At 43.5% G+C, this 25,110-nt stretch overlaps 1 protein-coding gene and 1 long non-coding RNA gene across 8 annotated transcripts in view; one reads left to right on the top strand and one right to left on the bottom strand.

The window, feature by feature from the left end:
* The window catches only part of LOC118358815 (trafficking protein particle complex subunit 8-like), a 69,813-nt gene that overhangs the window by 5,040 nt on the left and 39,663 nt on the right, over nt 1-25,110 (top strand). For 2 of the 3 annotated variants that reach the window (XM_052480006.1, XM_052480007.1), the window contains exons 2-10: nt 6,647-6,859; nt 13,835-13,918; nt 18,081-18,170; nt 18,378-18,552; nt 18,736-18,889; nt 19,137-19,239; nt 19,755-20,020; nt 20,988-21,103; nt 21,599-21,749. In XM_052480006.1, coding sequence (XP_052335966.1) covers nt 6,647-6,859; nt 13,835-13,918; nt 18,081-18,170; nt 18,378-18,552; nt 18,736-18,889; nt 19,137-19,239; nt 19,755-20,020; nt 20,988-21,103; nt 21,599-21,749 — 1,352 coding nt within the window. The remainder of the gene's footprint in view (nt 1-6,646; nt 6,860-13,834; nt 13,919-18,080; nt 18,171-18,377; nt 18,553-18,735; nt 18,890-19,136; nt 19,240-19,754; nt 20,021-20,987; nt 21,104-21,598; nt 21,750-25,110) is intronic. The other variant, XM_035736735.2, reaches the window with a different exon arrangement.
* On the bottom strand, nt 22,187-24,316 carry LOC127911964 (uncharacterized). Of its 5 annotated transcripts, none has more exons than XR_008079879.1 (6): nt 23,531-24,316; nt 23,043-23,347; nt 22,738-22,981; nt 22,555-22,676; nt 22,372-22,493; nt 22,187-22,311 (listed from the first exon to the last, which is right to left on the bottom strand). It is a non-coding gene; the product is annotated as an uncharacterized LOC127911964 (long non-coding RNA). The 5 variants fall into 5 exon arrangements; XR_008079881.1 differs by adding an exon at nt 23,409-23,530 and having other exon boundaries at nt 22,555-22,981; nt 23,043-23,164; nt 23,653-24,316; XR_008079877.1 differs by having other exon boundaries at nt 22,555-22,981; nt 23,043-23,164; nt 23,409-24,316.

Below are 25,110 nucleotides of genomic sequence, written 5' to 3'. Positions count from 1 at the left end.
TCCTTGTACAGCTGACTGAGTGAATTCTTAGTGCTAGCATCTCTGTGGTGGTAAATAAACAGCCACGAAAAGTATGGAGAAACTCTCTTGGCAAATAGTCTGGTCTACAGTTTATTCTAAGATACTCTTCTTCAGCCGAGCAATATCTAGAGACTTCCTTAGATTTCGTGCAGACCACCCCCCCCCCATCTTACTGGAGTGAGTGTGCTGTTCTATCCTACTGGTGCAGCGAATATCCCGCTATCTGAATATCCATGTCATCGATCAGCCACTATTCAGTGAAACATAAGATGTTAGTTTCTGATGTCCCGTTGGTAGGATATTCGCGATCCTACCTCGTCTAATTTATTGCCCAGTGATTGCATGTTGGCACGTAATATTGACGGTAACTGCAGCTTTGCCGCTTGCTGTCTGTGGTTCCTTACGAGGCACCCCGCTCTGTGTTCTCTACCTGTTTGTCTATCTTGGAAATGACGGGCATGTTGGCCTTGTCGGGTGTTTGAAGTAAATCCCGTGGGTCCTGCTTGTTGGGGGAAAAAAAAATAAATAATCTTAGTCTAATCTGAGGTGAGTGATCGCTGTCCTGATATCCAGAAGCTCTTTTTTTCCCGTAAAATACGGTTTCAGAAATATTATGTATAAAACAAGTTACAAATAACGCAAAAAACCCACATAGTAGCACAATTGGTTAGGTGCCCGTAAAACTGCTGCCATTTCTTCCGGCGCCATTCTACTACTAAAAATTAGTGTTTTGGAAGGAATCAGTGGCTAACTGCAAGCAATTGCAAAGCAAACACAAGCCTTCTATTCATTAGAGTGGATGTGTGGTCCAAGTCTGGATATAAGGGTCTCTCTCTTCTAAGCTTAAAAGGATTAACATTCAACATTGGCCATGGTGTCAATCAATTCTGCCGCGCTCAAAACAAATGAGAACTGATTTGAGTGAGTTCAAGAGAACTGATTAGAGAACTGATTAGAGCTCGGACCTGAAGCTTACTGACGTCATCATGATTTTACTTTGTTTTTTTCCGAGTTCCCAGTTGTCTTGAAAGCACCATAAATTCAGAGTATGCCAGAATTTGATGACCATGTTTGCCTCGAAGGACCGTCGTGCCACATTCCACATCGTGAGTCCAAAAATGTCTTGTATGCTTCTGCATAAAATATGTATAATGCGAGGGAGATATCTATACTGTAGCTAAGAAAGTAATACTAAGTGTATGTTGTGTAGTAAGTTGTTAGTAGCCCATTTGCCTCACCCTAATAATTTGGTCCCGATTCCCTTCCTAATTTCACATATAGTCGTGGCCAAAAGTTTTGAGAATGACACAAATATTAAGTTTCACAGTCTGCTGCCTCAGTTTGTATGATGTCAGTTTGCATATACTCCAGAATGTTATGAAGAGTGGTCAGATGAATTGCAATTATTTCTAAAGTCCGTCTTTGCCATGCAAATGAACTGAATTCCAAAAAAACATTTCCATTGCATTTCAGCCCTGCCACAAAAGAACCAGCTGACATCATGTCAGTCATTCTCTCATTAGCACAGGTGTGAGTGTTGACGAGGACAAGCATGGAGAGGACTCTGACATGCTGATTGAGTTTGAATAACAGACTGGAAGTTTCAAATGGAGGGCGGTGCTTGGAATCATTGTTCTTCCTCTGTCAAACATGGTTACCTGCAAGGAAACACGTGCCATCATCATTGCTTTGCACAAAAAGGGCTTCACAGGCAAGGATATTGCTGCCATTAAGATTGCACCTAAATCAACCATTTATCAGCTCTTCAAGAACTTCAAGGAGAGCGGTTCAATTGTTGTGAAGAAGGCTTCAGGACGCCGAAGAAAGTCCAGCAAGGGCCAGGAAAGTCTCCTAAAGTTGATTCAGCTGCGGGATCGGGGCACCACCAGTACAGAGCTTGCTCAGGAATGGCAGCAGGCATGTGTGAGTGCATCTGCACGCACAGTGAGGCAAAGACTTTTTGAGGATGGCCTGGTGTGTCAAGAAGGGCGGTAAAGAAGCCACTTCTCTCCAGGAAAACCATCATTCACAGACTGATATTCTGCAAAAGGTACAGGGATTGGACTGCTGAGGACTGGGGTAAAGTAATTTTCTCTGATGAACCTTTCTGATTGTTTGTAGCATCCCGAAATAAGCTTGTCCGGAGAAGACCAGGTGTGCGCTACCATCAGTCCTGTGTCATGCCAACAATAAAGCATCCTGAGACCATTCATGTGTGGGGATGCTTCTCAGCCAAGACTGTGGGCTCACTCACCATTTGCCTAAGAAAACAGCCATGAATAAAGAATGGTACCAACACATCCTCCGAGAGCAACTTCTCCCAACCACCCAGGAACAGTTTGGTGACGAACAATCTCTTTTCCAGCATGATGGAGCACCTTGCCATAAGGCAAAAGTGATAACTAAGTGGCTCGGGGAACAAAACATCGGTATTTTGGGTCCATGGCCAGGAAACTCCCCAGACTTGAATCCCATTGAGAACTTGTGGTCAATCCTCTAGAGGCGGGTGGACAAACAAAAACCCACATATTCTGACAACCTCCAAGCATTGATTATGCAACAATGGGCTGCCATCAGTCAGGATGTGGCCCAGAAATTAATTGACAGCATGCCAGGGCGGATTGCAGAGATCTTGAAAAAGAAGGGTTAACACTGCAAATATTGACTCTGCATCAACTTCATGTAATTGTCAATAAAAGCCTTTGACACTTATGAAATGCTTGTAAGTATACTTCAGTATTCCATAGTAACATATGACAAAAAATATCTGAAGACACTGAGGCAACAAACTTTGTGGAAATTAATATTTGTCCATTCCCGATGTGTATTGACGAATGAATAATATGAACTCCTTTTACTGTAAATGTTTAGCTCACTGATAAATCTTAGCTAACAATTGTTAATCTTATTAAATTATGCTATACAGTGAAAACAACAGTTTCTATTGCTAGACTAGAGATATGCCCTAGCTATAGTTAGTAATTGGTTGCACATCTAACTAGCTGGAATGAAGCAAGGGTATGAATAGTAGACATACAAGTGTATCCGTTCACTGTTTACAACAGGTTTTCAGCTACCCAGACCTGTCTGAGCAGCCTGAATTCCACCAAGCCTGTCAGAGGGTAAGGTGGCGCGCTCAGTGTCACCACCCATCAATCCCTCTCAGATCTTACAAGTTTCTCGACTCTGGGCAGTAGGGGTTGTTTCTGGACAGGCCAAGGGTAAGGGTATTATAGTAGCTCAGTCAGTCTGGCACTGTCAAAAAACATGAATAGTTGTCATACTTGCTTCGTCTGTCCTTGGGAGAATCTCAATTGCAATTCTTTGTTTCATTGCATCCTCTCTCCTCGTCTCCTCCTCAAACCCATTGAATGATAAGTTCCCTCCCCTCTCACCTTCTTATCCAATGGGTTTTGAGAAGGAGAGCGGATGTGAGGAATGAAGGAAATGCAATTGAGATTCTCTCCCCTTGTTTCCACCATTCATCACCTCCTCATAGCACATGGGAGAGGGAAGGTTCCTCCCCTTGGGCTCCAATGCACTTTCAAGTAGAGGCAAGTTGTGGAGGGACATGGACAAAGGAAGCAAGAATGTGATGTCTAGTTTTCTCACACGCTGCTTGAAGAGTTGACTGATTATTTGGATTTATTTAACTAGGCAAGTCAGTTAAGATCAAATTCTTATTTGCAATGATGGCCAAACCCGGACGACACTGGGCCAATTTTGCGCCGCCCTATGGGACTCCCAGTCACGGCCGGATGTGATACAGCCTGGATTCGAACCAGGCACTGTAGTGATGCCTCTTGTACTGAGATGCAGTGCCTTAGGCTGCTGCGCCAAATTATAATTTAATTATTGGTTATTGTCAATGATTTTTTTTTTGGACAGAACCCATTGTATCATATGAACTATAGAAATGCTGTTTTTCTTTTGGATTCTTCTGGGAGGTTTAAGCATGGCTGTAAATGATGGAGAAGTTGACTATTTAAAGCACAACTAGACTTGGCAACTAGACATGGCAAAAACAGTGTCCATGGGACATTTGGGAGTTTTGGCCTCATTGTGCCTATCGAGACTCTTATTCCGGTAACTACACATGTGAAGCAGCAAGAAAATCCGATTTAAATGTATGTCATACCTTTTTGAAATGTTCACTGTGATGTTACATGTTTTCCTATTTATGAATAGAAATACCTATTGCAGATAGAATAAAGGCATTAGAATGAACCAGAGGCTGCCCACAAGTAGAGCTCCTTCTGCAATAAACATCACACCGGTTGCCTCCCTGGACCACGCTGGGCTGGGGGCACTGGCTGGCTACTCTTTCTATTTGCTTTCTGCTCTGTTCTTGTGGAAAACACTACTACCCTAAGTTACATGGCCATTTGCTACTACAACCTCACATGAACAAAGCTTTATTTAGCCAAATATAATATATGCGAATGCCAATAAGTGTTTTTTTTTGGGGGGGGGGCGCGCGTGTGTGAGACTCGGTGCATGCGCAGTTGTCCGGTTGTCCTCACCCGTGATAATGTTAGCGTTAGTCAAAAGTATTTAGCCATAGGCCCTAGGTCTTGTTTAACACTTAATTTGATCTCTGTCCATAGGTTAGTTTATGTAAGGGACTCTTATGTTTCATATATAGGCCTAAACATCTTCACTGACATTAACCAAACTAACCGCATCCCCTTCCTTTTTTTTTGTCCAGTGTTTCCAGATGTCTGAAATATATGTAATTACTTACAATATGAGTGAAATTGTTTTCCTTCCAAAAATGGGTAATTATGTTAAAAGGCAGATTTTGTGTTGGAAAGGGTGTACCCCAACAACAGAATGGTGGGGTGTATACTGGTCATTAACAATATTCATGCATTTAGACCGCTGATTGGCCAGCTCATCCTTCTCAGGAGTATGATGTCATACTTTGAGGAAATGGCAAGCATTTTGAAATGTCTGTTTTGATATACAAGTTTTAGGTGGGGCACTTTAAGTGTTTTTCTTTGGGGGGAGGGGTTTCTCCAAATTATGCATTGGCCACATACGAGTATAAGACTAGTCAATAACTTTATTTGGGTTTGAGTTAACAGAATATTAACTTTTTCTAAGTGAGATTTTAACTGGACAGTTTAAAATCTGACTGACTATATACAGTGGCAAGAGGAATTATGTGAACCTCTTGGAATTACAGTGAGGGGAAAAAAGTATTTGATCCTCTGCTGATTTTGTACGTTTGCCCACTGACAAAGAAATTATCAGTCTATAGTTTTAATGGTAGGTTTATTTGAGCAGTGAGAGACAGAATAACAACAAAAAAATCCAGAAAAACGCATCTCAAAAATGTTATAAATTGATTTGCATTTTAATGAGGGAAATAAGTATTGCCTGATTCCTCGAACAAAATATATATCAGAAGACCGAATATTAAGAATTGTTTACTTGCATAAAGATTGGTACGTGTTACAAAAATTATCTCAGAAAAGCCTTGATGTTCATCAGTCCACGGTAAGACAAAATTGTCAAAAATTGAAAGTGCTCAATGAGGATAAGAAGAATCTTAGTGTCAGTTAAAGACACAGAAATTTCTGGAACACGCACACCTCTGTTGACGAGTCTACGATACGTAAACCAGAATGGTGTTCATGGGAGGACACCACGGAAGAAGCCACTGCTGTCCAAAAAACCCCATTGCTACACGTCTGAAGTTTGCAAAAGTGCACCTGAATGTTTCACAGTGCTACTGGCAAAATATTCTGTGGACCGATGATACTACAGTTGTGTTGATGGGAAGGAACACACACCACTGTGGAGGGAAAAAGGCACGGCAACATCAACCTCATCGTAACTCTGAAGCATGGTGGAGGGAGCATCATGGTTTGGGGCTGCTTTACTGCCTCGGGGCCTGGACCGCTTGCTATCAGCAACAGAAAAATGAATTCCCAAGTTTATCGAGACAGCCTTACATTCTGCTGCAAATATCTGTCCGCCAATTGAACTTCAACAGAAGTTGGGTGACACAACAGGACAACGACCCAAAACACAGAAGTAAATCAACAACAGAATGGCTTCAACAGAAGAAAATACGCCTTCTGGAGTGGCCCAGTCAGAGTCCTGACCTCAACCCAATTGAGATGCTGTGATCAAGAGAGCAGTTCATACCAGACATCCTAAGAATATTGCTGAACTGAAAGTTTTGTAAAGAGGAATGGTCCAAAATTCCTCCTGACCATTGTGCAGGTCTGGTCCAAAACTACAGAAAACATTTGGTTGAGGCTATTGCTGCCAAAGGAAGGTCAACCAGTTATTGATTCCCATTGGCTCACACACTTTTCCCACCCTGCACTGAATGTTTACATGGTGTGTTCAATAAAGACATGAAAACAAATAATTGTTTATTAGTTTTTGCAGACTGTTTGTCTATCGTTGTGACCTAGATGAAGATCGGATCAAATTTATGCAGAAATTCAGGTATTTCCAAAGGGTTCACATGCTTTCTCTTGCCATTGTATGCGTTTCAGCATGTTCGATGTGGGATCAGTTTTATACCATACGTTATTTTGAGATGCAAGATCACAGACTATATCGACTGTATAGAATCAATCTCAAACACACACTTTCTGTCTCTTAGGTCACATGAGGGACCCCAGCAACCAGCTGCAGGTGGTGAAGAACCTTCGCATCAGTGTCAACAACGTGGTGACACGCCCTTCTGTCCCTTCCTCCGGCGTCCCTGGCCATGCCCACCGACGGCTGCTCAGCGAGGTGGTGTTGACATGCCAACCGGCTGAGGGTGGTGTTGCCAATGTCATTACTGCTGGTGACTATGATCTCAATATTAGTGGTGAGTATATCGAGAAGCGGGTACGAGGGTGGGTTTTTGAAGCAGGAGAGAGGACAAGAGATGGACTGAGCAACATTGAATGGCAAAAAAAGAGGTGATGGAGAGAAGACATGGGGTACATTCGATTAGTTGCAGTGGTTTCAGAAAGTTTTCGCAGCCCTAGACTTTTCCCACTTTTTGTTACAAGTTGGGATTTAATTGCCTTTTTGGTCAACGATCTACACAAAATACTCTAATGTCAAGGTGGAAGAAAAATTAAAACATTTGTGAAAAATAAAATCATTACATAACTATTCAACACCCCTGAGTACATGTTAGAATCCCCTTTGGCAATGATAACAACCAAGTCTTTCTGGGTCTCTAAGAGCTTTTCACACCTGGATTGTGCAACATTTGCCTATTTATTATTTTCTAAATTCATCAAGCTCTGTCAAATTGGTTGTTGACCATTGCTGGACAATCATTTTCAGGTTTTGCCATAGATTTTCAAGTAGATTCAAGTCAACTGTAACTCGGAAACTAAGGAACACTCACGGTCTTCTTGGTCAGCAACTCCAGTGTAGATTTGGCCTTGTGTTTTAGGTTATTGTCCTGCTGAAAAGTGAATTCATCTCCCAGTTTCTGGTGCAAAGCAGACTGAACCAGGTTTTCCTTTAGAATATGTGCTTAGCTTATTCCGTCTATTTTTTAAAATTTATTTTATCCTGAAAAACGACCTAGTCCTTAACGACTACAAGCATACCTGTAACATGATGCAGCCACCACTATGCTTGAAAATATGGAGAGAATACAGAGTACCAATGTTGTATTGGATTTGCCCCAAACATAACACTTTGTATTCGGGTACAGGCTTCCTCCGTTTCACTGTCAATTAGGTTAGTGTTGTGGAGTAACGACAATGATATTGATCCATCCTCAGTTTTCTCCTTTCACATCCATTAAACTCTGTAAATGTAAAAGTCACTATTTCCCTCATGGTGAAATCCCTGAGTGGTTGTTTTCCTTCCAGAATAACAATGAGGTTATATACAGGGGGCACCGGTACAGAGTCAGTGTGCGGGGGTACAGGCTAGTTGAGGTAATCTGTACATGTAGGTGGGGGTGAAGTGACTATGCATAGATGATAAACAGAGAGTAGCAGCATTGTACAAAAGGGGTGGGAGTCAATGTAAGTTGTCCGGTGGCGATTATATAAATTGTTCAGCAGTTTTATGGCTTGGGGGTAGAAGCTGCTATACCAGGCTGTGATATAACCGGTCACGATGCTCTCGATGGTGCAGCTGTAGAAACTTTTGTGGATCTGAGGACCCATGGCAAATCTTTTCAGTCTCCTGAGGGGGAAAAGGTTTTGTCGTGCCCTCTTCATGACTGTCTTGATATGTTTGGACTAGAGGTTGACCGATTTTATGGTTTTTCAATACCGATACCGATTTATTGGAGGACCGAAAAAGACGATACCGATTTAATCGGCCAATTTAATAAAATAAAAAATGTATTTGTAATAATGACAATTACAACAATATTGAATTAACACTTATTTTAATATAATACATCAATAAAATCAATTTCGCCTCAAGTAGATAATGAAACATGTTCAATTTGGTTTAAATAATGCAAAAACAAAGTGTTGGAGAAGAACGTAAAAGTTCCTTGCTCAGAACATATGAAAGCTGGTGGTTCCTTTTAACATGAGTCTTCAATATTCAACTTACCTTGGCATACTGCATTTGCGTAACAGGAGTGCAACGAGAGAGAGAGGCAGGTTGTTATTGCGTTGGTCTAGTTAACTGTAAGGTTGCAAGGATGGATCCTTTGAGCTGACAAGGTGAAAATCTGTCTTTCTGCCCCTGAACGAGGCAGTTAACCCCATATATATATATATATATATGCGCAACTGCCTCGTTCTATAAAAATGGGCAAATCGGCGCCCTAATTAATCGGCCATTCCAATTAATCGGCCGACCTCTAGTTTGGACCATGATAGTTTGTTGGTGGACACCAAGGAACTTGAAACTCTCGACCCGCTCCACTACAGCCTCGTCGATGAGATTAGGGGCATGTTCAGCCTGACTTTTCCTGTATTCCGCGATCAGCTCCTTCGTCTTGCTCACATTGAGGGAGAGGTTGTTGTCCTGGCACCACACTGCCAGTTCTGACCACCTCCCCGTAGGCCATCTAATTGTTGTCAGTGATCCGGCCTACCACAGTTGTGTCGTCAGCAATCTTAATGATGATGTTGGAGTTGTTTGGCCATGGGTGAACAGGGAATACAGGAGGACACTAAGTACACACCCCTGAGGTGCCCCAGTGTTAAGGATCAGCGTGGCAGACACGTAGCCTACTCTTTCCACCTGGGGGCGGCCTGTCAGGAAGTCCAGGATCCAGTTGCAGAGGGAGGTGTTTAGTCCCAGGGTCCTTAGCTTAGTGATGAGCTTTATGGACACTGGTGTTGAACGTAGTCAATGAACAGCATTCTCACATATGTGTATACTGAAATTACAACCAACTTTATAAGGCTTTGTTTAAAAAAAATATATATTTTTGAGATTTTGTTTTCAAATAACTGAAAGTGAGCGGTTGTAATCTGAATAAAGGGAGAAAGGCCATTCTTGAACATGGGGCGAGACATTACTATTTTACTTTAGTGAAATAGTGAGAGGTCTAATGAATTAATATTTAATAATTTCAGCCCTCCGAATGATATAAATAGACCCTTTAAATGTTTTTCTGGTTTGCCATTCCATGTCAAATTGAATATGTTTTTGCTCATATAATTTAAAAAGCTGGTTCGCTAGGTGTAGGCAAAACCACAAGCAAACAGGTAAACTGTGATATGACTAAAGATTTAATCAGGGTGATTCTTCCACAAATAGACAGGTATTTTCCATTTCCGTGGTCGCAAGATATTAAATCATTTTGGTGACTTTCTAAAAAAAAAAATATTGGTGAGATTTCTTTCTTTTGGGATATGAGTATGTCCACATCCCCGTCAGACCATTTTATTGGTAAACTAGTTGCTTTTTTTGTGATTCAATACATAATATTGAATACTTCATAATTTGGTTTTAATCCAGAGGTTAGAAAAAGTATCTTGATCCACTGAGGCTGTGGAGGAATTCTAATTGTGGATTTAAAATGATTATCCAAAGTGTAATTCATAACTTACCATGCTCAAAGGGATGTTAAATGTCTCCTTTTATTTTACCCATCTACCAATGGGTGTCCTTCTTTGAGAGGCATTGGAAAACTGCCCTGGTTTTTGGTTGAATCTTTATTTACCTTTTTATTTAACTAGGCAAGTCCGTTTAGAACAATGACTCATTCTGCCCCTGAACACGGCAGTTAACTCACTGTTCCACAGTAGGCCTTCATTGTAAATAAGAATTTGTTCTTAACTGACTTGCCTAGTTAAATAAAGGTGTAAAAAAACATCATTTGAGGTACAGAGATGCGGTAGTCCTTCAAAAATCATGTTGAACACTATTGCAACAAAGCATTGTATTTATTTTTTTACTCCTGAACTTATTTAGACTTGCTATAACAAAGGGGTTGAATACTTATTGATTTGACATTTCAGCTTTTTAATGAATTTGTAAACATTTTGAAAATCATAATTCCACTATGACATTATGGGGTATTTTGTGTAGGCCAGAGACGCCAAAATCCACATTTTAAGGTTGTAACACAACAAAATGTGAAAAAAAGCCAAGGGGTGTGAATACTTTCTGAAGGCTCTGTATGTCTATTTTGTTTTTGTAACCCTGGTTGTCCTGAAATGAAAATGGTTAAATATAAGGGCTGTACATGCAGATAAATGAAAAGACGATTTTTGGGACTGATAGGGTTAAGTGTTTATAAAATATTTTCCTCAACATTTTGATGGTTGTGTTTTGGCTAGGCTACTTTGAAACCAGGTAAGACGTGCTTCAAAAGCATCCAGTTTTTAAAGAACTAAGTTTATGTTTAAATAAATGGTTTCATTTTGCTGACTGCCTTCGCTCAGGTTCAAGGTGGGTGATGTGCAACATGCATGGTCCTTCACTGTGGTCTTGTGACCATTTTAATCTAATCTAACGAACCATGGCCCGAGTATGTCGACAGAATTAAACTTATAGACCTTAATGTTAATTATCCTTCATTATAAACTGGGTGGTTCGACCCCTGAATGCTGATTTTTTTTTTTTTTTGACAGCCGTGGCATATCAGACCGTTTACCACGGGTATGACAAGACATTTGGTCTTTTATGCTCTAATTACGTTGGTAACCAATTTAATAGCAGTAAGGCACCTCGGGGGGGTTGTGGTATATTGCCAATATGTCATGGCTAAGGGCTCTGTCCAGGTTTTCCGCGATGCATCGTGCCTAAGAACAGCCTTCGCCATGCTATATTGGCCATATACATCATCCCCTCGTGCCTTCATTATATTTTGTCAAGCATGACTGGCGTTCAGCTATATTGTTGAGTGATTTAAGGCTCATTGAAGTTTGGCTACATTTTCTGACACCTCCGTTATGTCCGCATCTTTTTCGACACGAGGCTGTAGCTAATTTGCATGTCACCTACACTTTGACATGTAGACGATTTTATTTATGTAGGCCTACATGGAAAATTTACTTGAATATTATTCAAATATTGACCTCTGCTCCAATTCTTATTGGAGTATTGGTTTTATATATATATAATTAGTTTTTTAAAATATATTTTTTATTCTTATCCCGGGCAAAAGGAGAGGCGTTAACTTCTTATGGGCAGGTAGGGTGGTAGCGTCCCACATGCCCAACATCCGGTGAAATTTGCAGAGCGCGAAATTCAAACATACCAAATTCAAATATTTTTTTATTTATTTTTTTATTTATTTTACATTCTTGAAAATGTGTTATACATCAAAATAATGCTCAACTTCTTGTTAATCCAGCCACTGTGTCAGATTTCAAAAAGGCTTTACGGCGAAAGCAAACCATGCGATTATCTGAGGACAGCACCCTGCATACAAACGCATGAAAATCATATTTCAACCAGGCAGGTGGGCCACAAAAGTCAGAAATGGCGCTATAATTCATGCCTTATCTTTGAAGATCTTCTGTTGGCACTCCAATGTTCCAGAAACATCACAAATGGTCCTTTTGTTCAATAATGTCCTTCTTTATGGCCCAAAAATATTTTTGGGACATTTTTATTTGGCACGTTTGATTCAGAAATACACCGGTTTCAACTCCCCCAACATGCCTAAAAAGTATCTACACGGTAAACTTGGTCCAAACATTTCAAACAACGTTCCTAATCGAACCTCCGGTACCCTAAAACGTAAATAATGGATAAAATTAAAGACTGAATAAACTGTTTCTAATCCCGGATGAAAACAATGAAGCGCGCTCCAGTTCACGCAAATCAAAACAGCATAGTCCACCAGTTGTGACCCTTACAATGAATAGGACTACTTCTTAGTTTCTCAAAAGAAAAACATCAAACAATTTCTTAACTGTTGACATCTTGTGGTGGCCATAGGAACTGCAACCAGGGTATCCCATAGAAAACAATTGGAAAATCCTATGACCTCCATTACCCCCCATCCCCCCGGATGGTTTGTCCTCTGGGTTTCGCATGCCATATTAGTTCTGTTATACTCACAGACATTATTTTAACAGTTTTAGAAACTTTAGAGTTTTCTATTCTATATGCATATCCTAGCTTCTGGGCCTGAGTAGTAGGCAGTTTACTTTGGGCACGCTTTTCATCCGGAGATGAAAATATTGCCCCCTATCCAAGAGAGGTTAATGTTGAGCCCTGAGCTTGTGTGTTCTATGCAAGGCAAGTATTCCTCTCGAGGCACATTCAAGTTATGTGCCATAGGGAGGGAAACATGCTTTACCTTTTTTGTTTTAGCTTTTACCCCTTTTTCTTCACAATTTCTTGGTATCCAGTTGGCAGTTAGTCTTATCGCTGAAATTCCCGTACGGACTCGGGAGAGGCGATGGTCGAGAGTGGTGCGTCCTCCGAAACACACCCCAACCAAGCCGCACTGCTTCTTGACACCAGTGCCCTCTTAACCCGGAAGCAATGTGTCGGATGAAACACTGTGCACCTGGCGACCGTGTCAGCGTGCACTGCACCCGGCCCGCCACAAGGAGTCGCTAGTGTGCGATGGGACAGGGACATACCTGCCGGCCAAAATGTGTATGTATGTATATGTATGTATGTATGTATGTATGTATGTATGTATGTATGTATGTATGTATGTATGTATGTATGTATGTATGTATGTATGTATGTATGTATGTATGTATATGTATGCATGTGCTTATGTATGTATGTATGTATGTATGTATGTATGTATGTATGTATGTATGTATGTATGTATGTATATGTATGTATGTGTATGTATGTATGTATGTATATGTATGTATGTATGTATGTATGTATGTATGTATGTATGTATGTATGTATGTATGTATGTATGTATGTATGTATGTATGTATGTATGTATGTATGTATGTATGTATGTATTAACCCTCCCTAACCCGCACGACGCTGGGCAAATTGTTCGCCGCCCCATGGGTCTCCCGGTCGCGGCCAGCTGTAACAGAGCCTGGACTCTAGTGGCACAGCTAGCACAGCGATGCAGCGGGAAGCCCTTGTAAACATGCATTCTGACAAGCGGTCAATGCACAACAATTCTTGCAATCATGGGGAAAACAGCAGTTTGTAGACTCCATATAGGCCTTAAAATAATTTAAGAGGGGCCTCTTTGTAGGTTTAAAGTGTGAGCCATGGTGGTAAGATTGACCTTAGTCTCCGTCTCCTATAATGCTGCTCTTCCCTGGTTTTACACACATTGGTCATAACTACAATCTACTATGTGAGATAGTGTATATCTATGATGTTGGTACTGTAGATCTATGAGTGGTGAACATCAGCTCCTGTACAGGTAATGGGATGTTGCTAACGCTAGTCCCTGACTCTCTCCCCCTGTCAGATCGCTCTCTTAAAGCTAGCGTCCCCTGGTACAGTGACTGGAGGGACACACTAACGGAACTCAGCACCTCCAAGCACTACACAGGTACCTGTACTCTCACCTCACCTCACCTGGCCCACAGGTGTATGGGGGGAGGGCCCTCCCTCTTCTCTCCGTTTACAGCTATCCCTCCCTCCGTTCCTCCCTCCCTCCTAACTGTGTAGCAGACTGTCCTTTTCTCCTCTCTAGTCTCTCCGTAGCAGACCCGTGTAGTGAACTCTACCATCTCTCCTTATTCTCTCTGCTCTCTCACAAGGTAGCAGCTTCAGATGTCTATATCAGGGATGTGATTTTTTTTCTTTTTTCTTGTGATTAATCAGCAATTCCTGCCATTCTTACATTTTCTTCAATGTATAAGCAAAAATCAAACATTTCCTGATTTTACTGCGTTGCCCTGATCACATCCCTGCATATGTTTGTGTACTTTTCCATATAAGTATGTGTACTCTCTACTGGTTGTCTCAGAAATGGTCTTGTTATGCGGGTTCAGGAAGTTCGAGCTCATTTTGATAATGAAACCATCTTTCCCTGCATCCTACACCAAAAGGAAGAACATTGGACACATAAAATAGTCTCTTCATATACACTGCTCAACAAACATAAAGGGAACACTAAAATAACACATTCTAGATCTGAATGAATTAAATATTCTTATTAAATACCTTTTTCTTTACATCATTTTTGTGTGATTTTGTTGTCAGCACATTCCACTATCGATGGGAATCAAATTTAGGCAGCAGAACGTACTCCACGGCGTCTCCAGACTCTGTCATGTCTGTCATGTGCTCAGTGTGAACCTGCTTTCATCTGTGAAGAGCACAGGGCGCCAGTGATGTTCTCTGGCAAATGCCAAACGTCCTGAATGGTGTCGGGCTGTAAGCACAACCCCCACCTGTGGACGTCGGGCCCTCATACCACCCTCATGGAGTCTGTTTCTGACCGTTTGAGCAGACACATGCACATTTGTGGCCTGCTGGAGGTCATTTTGCAGGGCTCTGGCAGTGCTCCTCCTGCTCCTCCTTGCACAAAGGCGGAGGTAGCGGTCCTGCTGCTGGGTTGTTGCCCTCCTACGGCCTCCTCCACGTCTTCTGATGTACTGGCTTGTCTCCTGGTAGCGCCTCCATGCTCTGGACACTACGCTGACAGACACAGCAAACCTTCTTGCCACATCTCGCATTGATGTGCCATCCTGGATGAGCTGCACTACCTGAGCCACTTGTGTGGGTTGTAGACTCCATCTCATGCTACCACTAGAGTGAAAGCACCGCCAGCATTCAAAAGTGACCAAAACATCAGCCAGGAAGCATAGGAACTGAGAAGTGGTCTGTGGTCCCCACCTGCTGAACCACTCCTTTATTGGGGGTGTCTTGCTAAATGCCTATAATTTCCACCGGTTGTCTATTCCATTTGCACAACAGCATGTGAAATGTATTGTCAATCAGTGTTGCTTCCTAAGTGGACAGTTTGATTTCACAGAAGTGTGATTGACTTGGAGTTACATTGTGTTGTTTAAGTGATCCCTTTATCTGTTTGAGCAGTGTGTAAAGGATGGGTGTAAAGTGGGATGATTTAGTCAGTGTTCTTCTGTCTCCTATTTATATATAATTGGCCTAGGCCTATATCTAAATCCCAGGATATTAGATAGGGTGTGTTGTAAGATATCCGTATTCCAGAGTCCTGAGACTTGAGGAGCCAGTGGAAATGGAAACGATGCTTTCTATCTTAGGCTGTTTGAAGTCAGGTTGGGGAATTGTTTATGTCCCGAACACTTCCTGTACTCTCACTTCTGTGGTCTGTCAATTACATTTTATTTATACAGGTCCCAAAGTGCCTTAGTCATACATACGCCCCCTAATTGGCTATGGCCTATTGCTTTCTGAGCCACATCTCTGGGCACTCGGACTTCCCGTCGGCATTAACTCTCACTCCAAGTTAAAGGGGTTTCTCTCAAACAGTGAATTAAAAATTGATAACGGGGAATTGGAATGGATTCAAAACAGAAAGCTTTAAACTGAGATGAATCTCGACTGCCGTGTGCTTCTCAGTTACTGAGATCACTCACTGAACTAACTGAAGTGAGCTCTCTGTTGCTCACTCCTGACTCACTCACGCACTGTTTCCCTTGTAGCCCGTGGCTTTATTTAGGAGCAAACAGACCTGGGTTCAAATACTATTTGAAGTCATTTCAAATACTTTGTTGCCTGGAGTGCCAGGTAGGCAGTGTTTGCACTTTTGGGACTTTTCTATTGGTCCTGTTGTGCCAGGCAAGCTCAATCAAGCACAGGTTAAGTATTGGAAATGATTTCAAATAGTCGGTCTGTAAGTAGAACTCCTGATCTGTTTGGTTTTCTCTCAATCAGTAGGTTCCTAACTGGTGGTCCTCGTGATGGAAGACACATAGCCTGTTTGTACACAATCATAAAGTGTTAGAAAACAGACGATTTGTTTGATGAAATCCAATGTTGGTGTATGTATCTCTGGGTTGTCACTTGTCACCAAATTTGTGGATAGTGACACTAACATTGTTTTGACCAGATGTCATCTTTTGTCTTTACATTTTTCAAAGCACTGAGCACTGGTTGCTTTAGATATTTTTTTGAATGATTTCCCTGCCATAAAATGACCACTGTACATGTATTACCGCCTAATCATCTGTAAAATGGACCAGAGGGTGACATGTTGGTCCTCATAATGCTGTTGTGCCTGTGTCCAAACACACAGCCTGCTGTCTTTGTGTTGTGATGAATGTGGAAAGAGGGAGTACTAGTCTGATGTATCACGAAGGAGCTGTTCAGAGAACTCACACCAGAGATGGCAGAAGTACCCAGGTTGTGTTCATTAGGGCCACCATTTTTAAAGCTCATGAGAGCTTCTTATTGGACAAGTTCAGACAGTACCCGAGTCAGTATGCAGACTACGCTTCGCACTCATTCTTTGTTCGCACGGACGCACACACACACACACACACACACACACACACACACACACACACACACACACAGGTGTTACTTTACGTAGTGTATGTCTACATTTGGCCATGGTAACATTATATATTCCAGCTGATTTTTTTGTTATTCGGACAATAATTGGTGAATCTCTTGATGACAAATGTAGTCTAGAACAAGCAGCATGATGCTCTCTGCATCTCAATGGGTTTAGGATAAAAGAAGAATCCGCTAGTGGTACAAACCCTACTCCCATCTGGCTAATCAGTAATTCATCAAATTTTTCTCAGTATCATTTGTTGCAGCTCTGCGATCAGACCCTTCAGCTGTGTGTGCGTGTGTGTGTGTGTGTGTGTGTGTGTGTGTGTGTGTGTGTGTGTGTGTGTGTGTGTGTGTTGGGCGACGTCGACCTTTTGTCCTATCGTGATTATGTACCCATCAAACATTTCTCTACATAGTATTTCCTCCTATTGGCCAGCCCCCCGCCCCAAACTCAACTATTGGGCGAAAGATAATGTTTAAAGCCTGGGCAGAGGTTAAATATTCCTTTCTGGTGGTGGAGCTTCAGCATGGAACTAGTGTGTCTGTGTTGCGCATGATGGAGCACTGTCTGGTCCTCAGTCTGTCCATAGTGAGTCAGGTTATACATCATGTGCTGGATAGAAGCAGTGTACCGCATTCAGAACTGGGTAATTACTATTATTCTATGAGGCAAATAAAGCAAGTAAAGAATATTCTAGATATCATAAAGCTGCGATTGAGAATAGCCTATGCTTTAGGCTATAGATTGTCAGTCTCGTTAGAGCTGCGACTTTAGGACAACGCCTTAAGCTAGAATATTTGGGAAATAAGCTACTGTTCGTAACTGACTTTTATGATAGGCCTAGTAGGAGGATAAGTTATTAGTCATTTTTCAGTCCTGCATGGATCATTACTTTCTTAATAAGCTTAAACTTGTGTAAGACTCCGTTTCTTTACTCTGCAGTGCCAGTGAAGTTAAAGTAGGCTAAACCGTCGTCTGTCGCGTCCTCCTCGACGATGGCTGTCAATCATTGATAGACTATCTTAATATCGCCTACCCCTAGTGTGTGTGTGTCACCTGTGATGGCCTCTCCTGGCTGGTTGACCCTGGTGTGTGTAGACCCCCCCCGGTGTCGGCTACAGGTGCTCTATGCAGCTCCACTCTCAGGGTGGGGTTGTGTGGAGGTGAGACCTGTTGTGAGTAATGTTCTCTCTCTCATCTTGTTGTCCTATCTCTCCAGCCACGACTCCCTGGTTTGAGGCGTACAGGGAGAGCTTCCTCCAGTCCATGCCTGCCTCCGACCATGAGTTCCTCAACCACTACCTCGCCTGTATCCTTCTCACTGCTTCAACGTAGTAGAATGAACACTATGATGATGAGACAAGTTCTCTCTCTTCACTCACTCACTCCTCCTTTTTCTCACGGTATTCTTTACCTCTCTGTTTTCACCATCCCTACCCTCCCTCGTTCTCCGTCTGCGTGGTTTCCTCCCCCTCTCCTCTCTCTGGTTGTGGTTCTTTGACGGCCGTCCCCGCAGGTCTGTTGGTGGTTTCGTCCAGTGAGGCTGTACCAGTGGAGAAGTTCCTCAAGCTGTCTCAGGAGCAGCACAGGATTCAGCACAGCGGCGAGTACACCAACCCCAAGTGGTTCATCCCCAACACACTCAAGTACTACGTCCTACTGCACGACATGAGCCAGGGAGACGAACAGAGGTGAGGTAGTAGTGACGCAAACACCGCAGACATGCAAGTACGCACACACCATCTGACAGCCAGGTCTATGACCTCGGCTCTCCTTGACCCTGTGTGCGCGTGCAGTAATCAGGAAGGTGTTGACGCCGCTCTTCATCAGCAGTTGGATTCCCTTAATTCTCTCTCTCTCTCCCCCTCTCACAGGGCTGACTCTGTGTATGAGGATATGAAGCAGAGGTATGGTGCTCAGGGTTGTTACCTGTTGAAGGTCAACTCTCGTACGGCTGCAGCGGGAGCAGACGAACAGATCCCAGACCCATGGAGCCAGTACCTTCACAAGAGTAGCCTGCAAAGCCAGGTGCAGTTGGGGCCCAGACTAAGTGTTCCAAGTATCTACTTGCTAATGTACAGTAGCTTACAACCGACAGTACCATTGTCGGGTTCATTAGGACACATTGTTTTGCAACGGGAAAATAAAATGAACGTTGATTATTGGACAGGTTCAGCTTAGCACCTTCCTGTTTAGACTGTTTCTGAATATTTTCTTCCATTGCGTGCCTATTAAACATGACTCACATTTTTGTGTTTGCTCATGGCTGTTCCAGGATCAGTTTGAGGATCCAGCCCCTGTAGTGATGAACAACACAGCTGTAGAGAACAACGTAGGAGGAACATCCGAGGCGGATGGACACGACTCGGACGAGAGAGGTGAGCGTAGCCACTTAGCACTACTCGGGAGCTGAAGATTTCCATGTCGTCGGCCACTCCTCAATCCGACTGCGTCTCCGCGTACTCGTGGCTCAGCTAAAAAGAGCTCGGCGCTCAGCAACTCCAAGGTGGTTGGGAAAAATATATTTCAAATGTGTAAAATAAACATTTGTATAGTTGAAGCCTCTTTTACACCTGTTGTGTATCTGATTCCTTCCTCTCACTGAAAGATGGTGAGAACACTCATGTACACCGATGGAACAAATAAAGACACCACTAGTCCAGTTGACTTATTTAATTCAGATCTACTCTTTACTAATCAATCTGAAGCCTTCCCGGGTTGACAGCGTGGTGTTGATGATTTGTTTGATAATTGAGTTTCCCAACATTCTTGACGCACATCCATCATGTGCTCAATGTCCTTGGTTTTGTTGTTGTTCACCCCGACGGACTCTCCAACAGTCTGGCCACACGCCTTCACATGGTTGACAATGACATTGTGTGTCGTTCATCAGACGGAGTCTTGGTCAACAGTCTGGACAACACCCATCCCCTCCAGCTGGATACACCCAGTGACACGCCCGGTAGCCTCGACGCTCTCAGGGCCGTCGCCGTGGAAACCAAGCCACCGCCCCTCGCCACGGGAGTGGCAGCGGCCACCAGCCATGGGGCGTGCCTCACGCTGAACGACCACGACCGCATCAGACTGTTCATCCAGGAGTTTACCTTCAGGGGACTACTGCCTCACATAGAGAAGAACATCAGACAGCTCAATGACCAGGTAGAGAGACGCACAATGACCATGAGACGGCTCAGTGACCAGGTAGAGAGACGCACAATGACCATGAGACGGCTCAGTGACCAGGTAGAGAGACGGCTCAGTGACCAGGTAGAGAGACGGCTCAGTGACCAGGTAGAGAGACGGCTCAGTGACCAGGTAGAGAGACGGCTCAGTGACCAGGTAGAGAGCTGCTCAATGACCAGGTAGAGACGGCTCAGTGACCAGGTAGAGAGACGGCTCAGTGACCAGGTAGAGAGACGGCTCAGTGACCAGGTAGAGAGACGGCTCAGTGACCAGGTAGAGAGACGGCTCAGTGACCAGGTAGAGAGACGGCTCAGTGACCAGGTAGAGAGACGGCTCAGTGACCAGGTAGAGAGACGGCTCAGTGACCAGGTAGAGAGACGGCTCAGTGACCAGGTAGAGAGACGGCTCAGTGACCAGGTAGGGAGACTGCTCAGTGACCAGGTAGGGAGACTGCTCAGTGACCAGGTAGGGAGACTGCTCAGTGACCAGGTAGGGAGACGGCTCAGTGACCAGATAATATAATATTGCCACTCTGTGTTGTTTATATTGACATGATTATTGGTAATTGTCCCGTGACTGCTGCCACATCAACTTCTTGTCAGATATTCATTCATCAGTCCTTCCGCTAATTCCAATTCCCTGCATGTTATGTGAGGACTTTCAAATTTGACCAAGAACTGCATAAAACTGTCAAAACACTTCAATATTACAGCATAAAACTGTCAAGTTACTGCACTACAAAAAAAGGAAAAATTGGACAAAACTATTACAGATTGCTATGCAAAAATCAAGCTTTTTTGCCTGCAAATATCACTCCCCAAAAAAGCTGTGACATCTTGGAGGGAGGTTTTGATGGACATGATCAATGATATGACCGTTGGCCTCCTAATGATCTGAACTCATTCCTTCCCTCTCCCTCCACTCTTCATCCCTCCCTCTGTAGCTGGTCTCCAGGAAAGGCTTGAGTCGCTCTCTTTTCTCTGCCACTAAGAAGTGGTTTGGAGGAGGGAAAGTTCCAGAGAAGAGTATCGCTGAACTGAAGAACACTTCTGGCCTCCTGTAAGTATATCCCCTTCCTCTTCAACTTCCTCTTCATCACCATCATATCACCATTAGCGAGGAGATTGTCCAGTTAGTAAGTGCTGAGACCAAAGCTATCACACTGCTTACTGACTAGTGTTTGTAAAGAAAGGCCTCTCATTATTAACAGATCACGCCTTGGATCACACTGTCATACGGTATGTATTCAACCGTCCACGTGTCTGATCAGAGGTGCCGAAGGACAGGATGGAGAGAGTTCGAACTCATCAGAAATTAGCTCTAGGCTGCTTTCACCCAAAGCAGTGTACAGTTTGCATATTGAATTGTTCTGGATGGAAGTTTGCCATCTGCCTATGGGCCCTGGTCAAAAGTAGTACACTAAATAGAGAACACTAGGCTGCCATTTGGTGAGGCAACTTCAGAATGGTTCTGGATGGCAGTTTGCTAACACCTCTGCCTCGGTATCTCCTGAGCTGTCTGACCTTTGCTCTCCGTCCTGTGTGATGTCATTAGCTATCCCCCAGAAGCCCCTGAGCTGCAGATCAGGAAGATGGCTGACCTTTGTTTCCTGGTTCAGCTCTATGACCTGGCGTACAGCTGCTACCACACGGCCAAGAAGGATTTTCTCTCTGACCAGGCCATGCTCTATGCCGCTGGGGCACTGGTGAGAACACGCACGTACACTGATGGAAAGACACTCTCTCAGAGAATGCACATATTGCGTGAACACACGCATGCATACACGTGCTCATACACACACATCGCATGCGCACACACACAATATACATGGTATTGAAGGTTTGTGAACTGTCTCGCGGAAAGGACACAGCAGAAGGTAAGGTTGAGATGCCAGAAGGTAAAGTAAGTGCTTGGCGGCAGCAGCAGCAGCACTAAGACTGAGCACATCAATCCACCCTGCACCTCTGAATGACATCAGCTAAACATGCAGTACTAAGACTGAGCTCATCAATCCACCCAGCACCTCTGAATGACATCAGCTAAACATGCAGTACTAAGACTGAGCACATCAATCCACCCTGCACCTCTGAATGACATCAGCTAAACATGCAGTACTAAGACTGAGAACATCAATCCACCCAGCACCTCTGAATGACATCAGCTAAACATGCAGTACTAAGACTGAGCACATCAATCCACCCAGCACCTCTGAATGACATCAGCTAAACATGCAGTACTAAGACTGAGCTCATCAATCCACCCAGCACCTCTGAATGACATCAGCTAAACATGCAGTACTGGACTGAGCTCATCAATCCACCCAGCACCTCTGAATGACATCAGCTAAACATGCAGTACTAAGACTGAGCACATCAATCCACCCTGCACCTCTGAATGACATCAGCTAAACATGCAGTACTAAGACTGAGCTCATCAATCCACCCAGCACCTCTGAATGACATCAGCTAAACATGCAGTACTAAGACTCAGCACATCAATCCACCCTGCACCTCTGAATGACATCAGCTAAACATGCAGTACTAAGACTGAGCTCATCAATCCACCCAGCACCTCTGAATGACATCAGCTAAACATGCAGTACTAAGACTGAGCACATCAATCCACCCAGCACCTCTGAATGACATCAGCTAAACATGCAGTACTAAGACTGAGCACATCAATCCACCCAGCACCTCTGAATGACATCAGCTAAACATGCAGTACTAAGACTCAGCACATCAATCCACCCAGCACCTCTGAATGACATCAGCTAAACATGCAGTACTAAGACTCAGCACATCAATCCACCCAGCACCTCTGAATGACATCAGCTAAACATGCAGTACTAAGACTGAGCACATCAATCCACCCTGCACCTCTGAATGACATCAGCTAAACATGCAGTACTAAGACTGAGCACATCAATCCACCCAGCACCTCTGAATGACATCAGCTAAACATGCAGTACTAAGACTCAGCACATCAATCCACCCAGCACCTCTGAATGACATCAGCTAAACATGCAGTACTAAGACTGAGCTCATCAATCCACCCAGCACCTCTGAATGACATCAGCTAAACATGCAGTACTAAGACTGAGCTCATCAATCCACCCAGCACCTCTGAATGACATCAGCTAAACATGCAGTACTAAGACTGAGCACATCAATCCACCCAGCACCTCTGAATGACATCAGCTAAACATGCAGTACTAAGACTGAGCACATCAATCCACCCAGCACCTCTGAATGACATCAGCTAAACATGCAGTACTAAGACTGAGCACATCAATCCACCCTGCACCTCTGAATGACATCAGCTAAACATGCAGTACTAAGACTCAGCACATCAATCCACCCAGCACCTCTGAATGACATCAGCTAAACATGCAGTACTAAGACTCAGCACATCAATCCACCCTGCACCTCTGAATGACATCAGCTAAACATGCAGTACTAAGACTGAGCACATCAATCCACCCAGCACCTCTGAATGACATCAGCTAAACATGCAGTACTAAGACTGAGCACATCAATCCACCCTGCACCTCTGAATGACATCAGCTAAACATGCAGTACTAAGACTGAGCTCATCAATCCACCCAGCACCTCTGAATGACATCAGCTAAACATGCAGTACTAAGACTGAGCTCATCAATCCACCCAGCACCTCTGAATGACATCAGCTAAACATGCAGTACTAAGACTGAGCTCATCAATCCACCCAGCACCTCTGAATGACATCAGCTAAACATGCAGTACTAAGACTGAGCTCATCAATCCACCCTGCACCTCTGAATGACATCAGCTAAACATGCAGTACTAAGACTGAGCACATCAATCCACCCAGCACCTCTGAATGACATCAGCTAAACATGCAGTACTAAGACTCAGCACATCAATCCACCCAGCACCTCTGAATGACATCAGCTAAACATGCAGTACTAAGACTGAGCTCATCAATCCACCCAGCACCTCTGAATGACATCAGCTAAACATGCAGTACTAAGACTCAGCACATCAATCCACCCAGCACCTCTGAATGACATCAGCTAAACATGCAGTACTAAGACTGAGCACATCAATCCACCCTGCACCTCTGAATGACATCAGCTAAACATGCAGTACTAAGACTGAGCACATCAATCCACCCAGCACCTCTGAATGACATCAGCTAAACATGCAGTACTAAGACTGAGCACATCAATCCACCCTGCACCTCTGAATGACATCAGCTAAACATGCAGTACTAAGACTGAGCTCATCAATCCACCCTGCACCTCTGAATGACATCAGCTAAACATGCAGTACTAAGACTCAGCACATCAATCCACCCTGCACCTCTGAATGACATCAGCTAAACATGCAGTACTAAGACTGAGCACATCAATCCACCCTGCACCTCTGAATGACATCAGCTAAACATGCAGTACTAAGACTGAGCACATCAATCCACCCAGCACCTCTGAATGACATCAGCTAAACATGCAGTACTAAGACTCAGCACATCAATCCACCCTGCACCTCTGAATGACATCAGCTAAACATGTTTTTGTTGTACTCTTGGAGACCTGAGCAGTACGTATCTACCACAGCAGACTAGAAAGAAAATAAATGTGTAGTTTTCCCTGTAGAATGTTCAGAGGAGTCATGGAACATGTAGAACAAAGTCACAGAGACGGACCTCGAGGTGGCGTCACCACATCTGAAGAAAGCATCGCGGCAACATCGTAATCTTACTTTCCCTAGACAGACAGACCAACACTGAATGATATTGGAAAATGGCCACACACACACCGTATTGATCTCCCTGCCCTCTGCTGCCCGTCCTAGCATCCTGCTGTTTTAAGGATGCTGCCACGCCTCATGGCTTTCTGGGTCACCGGAATATTAATGGCAGACAGGTGTGTGTGTGTGTGTAGCCAGAATATTAAAGGCAGGCCGATGGTCTGGAACCATGACCACCCCTAGTGTGTCTGATACCTAGCCTCAACACACCCACCATTTATAACACTCAACACGGAAGGTTGTATGGATATATTTGAAAATATTATCTTTCTCTTCTTT

The sequence above is a fragment of the Oncorhynchus keta genome, chromosome 26 (assembly GCF_023373465.1).
Source record: "Oncorhynchus keta strain PuntledgeMale-10-30-2019 chromosome 26, Oket_V2, whole genome shotgun sequence".
NCBI lineage: Eukaryota > Metazoa > Chordata > Actinopteri > Salmoniformes > Salmonidae > Oncorhynchus > Oncorhynchus keta.
Note: the sequence above shows the minus strand (reverse complement) of the source record. Positions and strands in the feature narration are given on the sequence as shown.